The 7,805-nt window shown below is 46.9% G+C and overlaps 1 protein-coding gene across 1 annotated transcript; it reads left to right on the top strand.

The window, feature by feature from the left end:
• Window positions 1-1,980: 1,980 nt before the first annotated feature.
• On the top strand, window positions 1,981-3,845 carry LOC141975875 (uncharacterized). The gene is made up of 3 exons (XM_074936540.1): window positions 1,981-2,084; window positions 2,269-2,427; window positions 2,852-3,845. Exons 1-3 carry the CDS (start codon window positions 1,981-1,983, stop codon window positions 3,840-3,842), a joined length of 1,254 nt encoding a protein of 417 aa, XP_074792641.1. The 3' UTR covers window positions 3,843-3,845.
• Window positions 3,846-7,805: the final 3,960 nt, after the last annotated feature.

Genomic DNA, 7,805 nt, shown 5'->3' with positions numbered 1-7,805 from the left:
TCCTGTTCATCTCATCTCCAAACAAACAAAAGGTAAACACGCCATCACACACAATTAAGAAGAACCAACTTGTTATTCCAGCACTGCTTCTGCAATGCGATACCACCAAGACTTCAGCATCATTGGTGAGATGTTTGCAAAAGCACTCCCAAGGGAATAAACTGTTCTTGTAATAATTGTAATGGCATATTGAAATTGTATGTTTTAACTTAAAGAACTAATAACTTCAGTTAACACTAGATTGTTCAGACTGAAAGTAAGCTAACTGTGGAAAACAACTAATGGGACTTACTTTGAATTTAAGATTCCTAATATTCATTAATTTGCTTGTCTAAGGAATGGTCCTGAAAGTGGTGATGTGGGTTTATAAGAAACATTATTTCAGTTGAGTAACTTTTAAAAGGCTTCTTCTAAGTAATTGAATTAAGTACATATTTCAGTTTCATAGGACTTAGTTAAGATCACTTAGCTCTACCTGTTTAGAAATGATTTTGTGATCCATGATATACCAAACAGAATCTACCAACCCTTAGATGAAAGTCATTTGCCCATCTATAAACTGTTTTTTAGTTATCTCATACACGAAGACAGGGGAAATAATATAGTTTGGTCTTAAGTTACCAAGAGAAGAGAAGCCTGACCTAGGGAGGAATCACTCTCCAACCATTTACCGAAAAGCCCCCATTTACTGCTTGCAGTACAGGAAAAGGAAAAACTCAAACATTTAGTTACAACTTCTTGCTTGTCTTTGATCATGGTATCCCCAACTTATGATAAAAATCTCAGGTGCCTAAAATAGTGTGTGTGTGTGTGTGGGGGGGTTCCCACCCCGGATTGGCATTGGGTCAAATTTTAGTCATATCTTTTTTTCTTACATTTCTCTAGACTTTTTTTGTTATTTTAGGGATTAAGTTATTTGGCACTTAACTCTATAACACCTTTTCTATCTCATAAACTAGCTGCTACACCTTACCAATGTGCGGTACTTAATTATGAAACTTGATCAATTACAGTAGGGGTGGTGTTAGCCTTCTGAAACAGGTACAGGCTTCTGGCAATCTGGAATAGAAAATCTTATGTTCATATCAACTGTCTGAAGTGGTTTGATAGCAATCAGTGATGTGCTGTTACTAAAAAAAAAAAAAAAAGCACATCAACTTTGTCTCTCCTGAACTTGGGTATTGATGTGTCTGACATGGCAGTCTTACAGTACAGAGGTCTAATACTTATCCAAATGTCTTGAGTTTTGGTACAGCTGCGTGTTCTGTTTTTATGGGTATTCTATAACACTGCAGTTATACTTGCAAATTTATGACCCATGCCGCTACCACTAGCAATGGCAGAAGTTGTAGCATGGACAGGACTTGAGTTTATTTTTGTGTGCTGTGCCAGTAGTGGAGAGTGAGGAAAAAGCACAATAGCACCTGAAAGTTCACTGTACCAAATCTTCTGTCTCATCTGAACTCTAAAGAATAGGGTTAGTTCACCTTCAAAACCACACTGACTGATGGGAAAATTTGTTTGGTAACCTTTTACTTTTTTTCTCTCTCTCTTACAACACAACTTCCTTGCACTGAGTGAAATTTTCCAAATTTCCTTCAGAGATGGAAGTGATGAAATAGTATCATTCAGTTTGCTATCCCTTCGGGTACCTTTCTGGGATGTGGGCACCTATAAACTTATTTGTGCAAGCAAAGTACTTTTGAGGTTTCCATGTCTAGTTATCAGCATGATGAATGCATAGATAATGCTGCTTTGTGGTGGCCAGTTCTGTGCCTATTCTCACTCTTCTCTAAGGCAGCCATCTTCCTGTTCCCTAGCTATTACAATATGGTCTCTTAGTCTCATGAGGCCTTTGGTAATAGAAGTAAGATTGCTGCTAATCTATAGGCAGACCCTGGAAAGCATTTATGGGACTCTGTGGGTTGAGGCAGGCTCTGCCAGCCTAACGACCGGAGCAAAGAAGTAAATGCTGACTGCATGGCAGCCAGCGTGTTGGAGGTGGACAGGGGCGGAGGCTCCGGCTTCGGGCTAGCATGTCTGTTGGGGCAGAGGGAAGGGCTTGTCTATCGTGCAGGGAAAGGGTAACTGCCCAGCGGCAGCAGGCCCCGAGAGCACTGGCCTGCCCGTGACCAGGCCTCGCGGGAGTGAGCGCCCTCTGATTGGCCGGCTGCCCCTGGGAGAATAACCAATCAAAGCTACGCAAGGTAGGGCGCGCTCTCGTTCTCTCGCCCCTCAGCGACGCAAGCCGCCGCTGAGGGGGTGAAGCGGGGCCTGTCTTGCGCCCGCCTCCGAGCAACCGCGAGAAGATGGCGGATCTGCTCCTCCCCGCCTCGCTGCCGCAGCCGGCCTGGGGAGCGCCCGGGGCTCGCGGGGAGCCCCTGCGGCCGCCCCGGAGGCCGGGGAAGAGCCGCAGAAGGAGCGGAGGTGAGGCGGAGCGCGGCTTCCCCGCGGGCTGCTGAGCTCCCGGGGGCGGGGCTGAGGCTCTTTGGGGCGAGGGGGCGGATTTGCTTTAATTGCTGGGACGGCGGATGGGGGGCGAGAGCTCCTGCCGCCGGGCCCAGAGTCCCCGCGCCAGGGTGCCTGGGGGAGCCCAGTTCCGTGTCTCTCTCTTACCTGCACTGGGGGTGGGCAAGGGGAGTTCAAACATCAAAAAGCAGACCAACCCTCCCCCCGTGTGTGTAAAAGCAAACCCCCCCCCCCGTGCGTGTGTGTAAAAGCAACCCCCCGTCTGTGTGTGTGTGTGTGTGTGTGTGTGTGTGTGTGTGTGTGTGTAAAAGCAACCCCCCCCCCCCCGTCTGTGTGTGTGTGTGTGTGTGTAAAACCAAAAAAAAAAACCCTTCACCATCAGCCTCAGCCTGGTCCAGTCCACACAAGAGATCCACTTCCTGGACACTACGGTGCTAATAAACGATGGTCACATAAACACCACCCTATACCGGAAACCTACTGGCCGCTATTCCTACCTACATGCCTCCAGCTTTCACCCTGACCACACCACACGCTCCATCGTCTACAGCCAAGCTCTGCGATATAACCGCATTTGCTCCAACCCCTCAGACAGAGACAAACACCTACAAGATCTCTATCAAGCATTCTTACAACTACAATACCCACCTGTGGAAGTGAAGAAACAGATTGATAGAGCCAGAAGAGTTCCCAGAAGTCACCTACTACAGGACAGGCCTAACAAAGAAAATAACAGAACGCCACTAGCCGTCACCTTCAGCCCCCAACTAAAACCCCTCCAACGCATTATTAAGGATCTACAACCTATCCTGAAGGATGACCCAACACTCTCACAAATCTTGGGAGACAGGCCAGTCCTTGCCTACAGACAGCCCCCCAACCTGAAGCAAATACTCACCAGCAACCACATACCACACAACAGAACCACTAACCCAGGAACCTATCCTTGCAACAAAGCCCGTTGCCAACTGTGCCCACATATCTATTCAGGGGACATCATCACAGGGCCTAATCACATCAGCCACACTATCAGAGGCTCGTTCACCTGCACATCCACCAATGTGATATATGCCATCATGTGCCGGCAATGCCCTTCTGCCATGTACATTGGTCAAACTGGACAGTCTCTACGTAAAAGAATAAATGGACACAAATCAGATGTCAAGAATTATAACATTCATAAACCAGTCGGAAAACACTTCAATCTCTCCGGTCACGCAATTACAGACATGAAAGTTGCGATATTACAACAAAAAGACTTCAAAATCAGACTCCAGCGAGAGACTGTTGAATTGGTATTCATTTGCAAATTGGATACAATTAACTTAGGCTTGAATAGAGACTGGGAGTGGCTAAGTCATTATGCAAGGTAACCTATTTCCCCTTGTTTTTTCCTAACCCCCCCCCCCCGACGTTCTTGTTAAACCCTGGATTTGTGCTGGAAATGGCTCAACTTGATTATCATACACATTGTAAGGAGAGGTTTCAGAGTAACAGCCGTGTTAGTCTGTATTCGCAAAAAGAAAAGGAGTACTTGTGGCACCTTAGAGACTAACCAATTTATTTGAGCATAAGCTTTCGTGAGCTACAGCTCACTTCGTTGGATGAAATGAGCTGTAACTCACGAAAGCTTATGCTCAAATAAATTGGTTAGTCTCTAAGGTGCCACAAGTACTCCTTTTCTTTTTGCGAATACAGACTAACACGGCTGTTACTCTGAAACCTGTGTGTGTGTGTGTGTGTGTGTGTGTAAAACCAAAAAAAAAAACCCCTCCGTGTGTGTGTGTGTGTGTATATATGTATGTATAAAACCAACCCCCCCCCCCGGGTGTGTATAAAACCAACCCCCCCCCCCCCGGGTGTGTGTGTAGAACCAAAAAAAAAAACCCCTCGTGGGTGGGTGTGTGTGTGTAAAACCAAAAAAAAAACCCCTCGTGGGTGTGGGTGTGTGTAAAACCAAAAAACCCCCCTCTGTGTGTGTGCGTGTGTGTGAAACCAACCCCCCCCCCCCCCCCCCGTGTGTGTGTGTGTGAGAGAGAGAGAGAAAAACCTCAGACATTTTGGTGCCCAACTCATGATTTACGTCTCTTGAGGCTGGGAAGACTCGGTATGTTTCTGCATCTGCAGAGATAGCTCTGATTGAAGTGTAGATATACCCAAAGTCTTGTCTAGAGCAACTGGACACATGGGGTGCTAAACTTGCTGGAGTATTTTAGAGGTTTTGCAAAGAGGATGTTCTTTGCATTCAAGCATTTCCTGAATACTGCAAGGCATGGGTCATTGTTTTTACTGCCTGTTATGTGTGTTTGTATCATTCTGAAGAGGACTCTCAATATCAGCCTGCCCTAGAATAACTTGATGCAGAGTATTCCACTCAGTTTAAAAAAATCTCAGTGCAGCATAGGGTTAAAAGAAACATCCCCCATTCTATTGAAATGCAGGTCCCCCTCTACAAGTAGCTGCCAGAATTTGTGGGGCGGACCAGAAGGGAAGTGGCTTTTGTCTTCGTATAGCTAGCACTGATATAAAATCTGTCCTGACTGTTAGTGAAATAAAATGAAGCAGCAGTTATCTTAAAATGCCATTCTAAATGTAGGGTGGGAGGGGAAAGGATAGGGATCACTGCTTGCCAAATGGAAAATGTCAAGAGGGAGGGAGTGAGATTTGTATCTTCCAGTGATATTGGCAAAAACGATAATTTAAAATAATGATGGACTTAATGGGCTTGAGAGTTTGGGGGTGGGGCAGACACACCAGCACTGGAGTCTTTGTTGCCAAAATCTAGGGCAAGGATGTTAAGGACCAAAAGTTGTCCCCATCTGAGGCTGTTTGGTAGCTTTTATGAAACAAATTGGTAGGTCTCAATCAAGTTGCTAGGAGACAGGTCTCCATTTTGTTCCTCTTACACTAACTGGCTCCTTGTGAGGGCAATGCCTAGCTGGGTCTAGGACAGGGGCGGGCAAACTTTTTGGCCTGAGGGCCACATGGGGTTTCTGAAATTGCATGGAGGGCCGGTTAGGGGAGGCTGTGCCTCCCCAAACAGCCAGGCGTGGCCCACCCCCAGCTGATGTCCCCCCACGCTTCTCACTCCCTGATGGCCCCCCCGGGACTCTTGCCCTATCCAACCCCACCTGTTCCCTGCCCCATCCACCCCTCCCTGACCACCCCCAGACCTCCCACCGCCCCATCCAACCCCCACTCCTTCCTGACTTCCCCCCCCCCCCCCGGACCCCTGCCTCCATTCAACCCCCCTGTTCCCCGCCCTCTGACCGCCCCAACCCATATCCACACCCGCCCCCTGACCACCACCCCGAACTCCACTGCCCTCTATCCAACCCCCCCCTTCCCCCTTACCATGCTGCCTGGAGCACCAATGGCTGGCGGTGTGACAGCTGTGCCGCCGAGAGCCCCAGGCTCTGCCGCTGCGCTGCCCGGTAAGACCTCACAGCCCTGTCGCCCAGAGCATTGTGCCAGTGGCGCAGTGAGCTGAGGCTGCCGAGGGGGGGGAACAGCAGGAGAGGGGCCGGGGGCTAGCCTCCCCGGACAGGAGCTTAGGAGCCGGGCAGGAGGGTCCTGTAAGCCAGATGTGGCCCACGGGCTGTAGTTTGCCCACCTCTGGTCTAGGAGATGGAACTCCCTTATTGGGGCTTCCTCCAGGTCAAGCTGGAGGCATGCTGGCAGTGCATCCGGTGGAAGCCTGCCTTACTGACCCTGCTGTGTGGAGTGGGTGAATAGTAAAGTCAGTCTCCAGCATTGGTAAGCTGGCAACTTTCATCAGCGCGAAACTCAGAGCTTTAAAACAAACCAGACTCTTGCAGGAGCTTGTTGCAAAGTGAAGTTGCCCCCTGCATATTCACAGAATCTCAGGGGAAATGCAAGAGGCCCACATGGTAAAAGGACTGAGTTCTATTGTTGCCTGGGCTATGGAGAACACTGATGGTTCTTGGGGTACCCAGGACTGAGAATCACCTTGTTACTCTCCTGGCTCTAGCATGAGGGACATTTGCTTGTGCTTAACTGATTGTCAGCTCCCTGATACCGCTAGTCTATTAGCCACCCAAGCACACACCTCTGGACTATGCCAACCATTACTTTGCCTTGCAGGTTAGCAATAGGTGCACCCCAGTCCTTGAGCCCCTTTGAAGCATTCCCTGCAGCGTCAAGCCCCTTATCCACTGAAGACTCGCAGAAATACCAGGTCTGCTATCCTCAATGGAACAGTGTACACGCTAGCTTGTGTGAGTCAACTTAGGATCAGCACCTGACTTAATATCACAGCACTTATATATCTTTATAGTGAAAACAAAAATAAGTTTATTATTAAGGATTACAGATTCAGGAGACAGTAAAGATATTGGGAACAAAAGGTTACATATAAATCAAAATTACATGATTTCTAGAGACTAAACTTAAGTAATAAGTTAACCTGGAGTCTAAAGAAGTTTCTCACACAAAGACTTTTGCAGCATCTTCAACCAAGGTTGATTGAGAATCCGTAAATGGACTTCCTGTTTCCTTCCTAGGTGCAGGGTAAGGGAGGCATAACCATCCCATGGATTGTTTTTCAAGTGTGCTGCAGCCTTGTTGACTTCACATTTCTTTAAACCTTTGTATGTAAAGGGGCATCATTGTGTTAGTTTACAATGCTTAATTTACATCCAACAGAGAGAGACTGATAAACATCTTTTGTCTGAAAGAAAACTTGTTTCTCTCCCTCTGCTGGTGACTCCTGCATTCTTAGATCATGTATCAAGGTATTTCCAGTATATATACATAACTCCATATCTGGTATCTGTACATACATTTCACAATGATATTAATGATCAGTGTGACCCTGGCTTTATTTAAGATTTCACATGACATTCTTTGGTGAATCAGAATTAGGACATTTCTATAACCTCCTTGCCAGTTGGCTTTAAGAGGTTCTTGGGTCTTGTCCTTCCCTTCTCACATTTATCTCCAGACTTCTTCTCCTTGACCAGATCTATTCCGCCCCAACAATCTTCTATTCATTGAACTTTTTGAAACTTTGCACTTTTAGAGAGAGGTAAGGGATTTACTCTGTGTACACAATTTTGCAGAGGGACAGTAGGATTGAGATCTGTTGTTTCTCCCCTCTCTATATTATTTATTTTAAAACATTTTTGCTGTTAAAAAGCATGTTATCTCTGGAGACACAAATCCACAGTTTGAGAACTGCAAAACTAAGCATCTCTGATGGTATCTTCTAGACTGAGCACTGAGTCCCATTGGGTAGATAGAAAGATTAACCTAAATAATCTGTACAGAAGCCCCTGGAACCCCATAAAATTGGGTCTCTAATCCGTGAACTATTG

The sequence above is a fragment of the Natator depressus genome, chromosome 22 (genome assembly GCF_965152275.1).
Source record: "Natator depressus isolate rNatDep1 chromosome 22, rNatDep2.hap1, whole genome shotgun sequence".
NCBI classification, from domain to species: Eukaryota; Metazoa; Chordata; order Testudines; family Cheloniidae; genus Natator; species Natator depressus.
Note: the sequence above shows the minus strand (reverse complement) of the source record. Positions and strands in the feature narration are given on the sequence as shown.

Coding starts and splice junctions, on each gene's coding strand:
- LOC141975875 (XM_074936540.1), top strand. CDS start 1,981: ATGGCAGCCAGCGTGTTGGAGGTGGACAGGGGCGGAGGCTCCGGCTTC. Junction 2,085..2,268: donor GTCTATCGTGCAGGGAAAGG/GTAACTGCCCAG, acceptor GAGGGGGTGAAG/CGGGGCCTGTCTTGCGCCCG. Junction 2,428..2,851: donor GAGCCGCAGAAGGAGCGGAG/GTGAGGCGGAGC, acceptor CTTCACCATCAG/CCTCAGCCTGGTCCAGTCCA.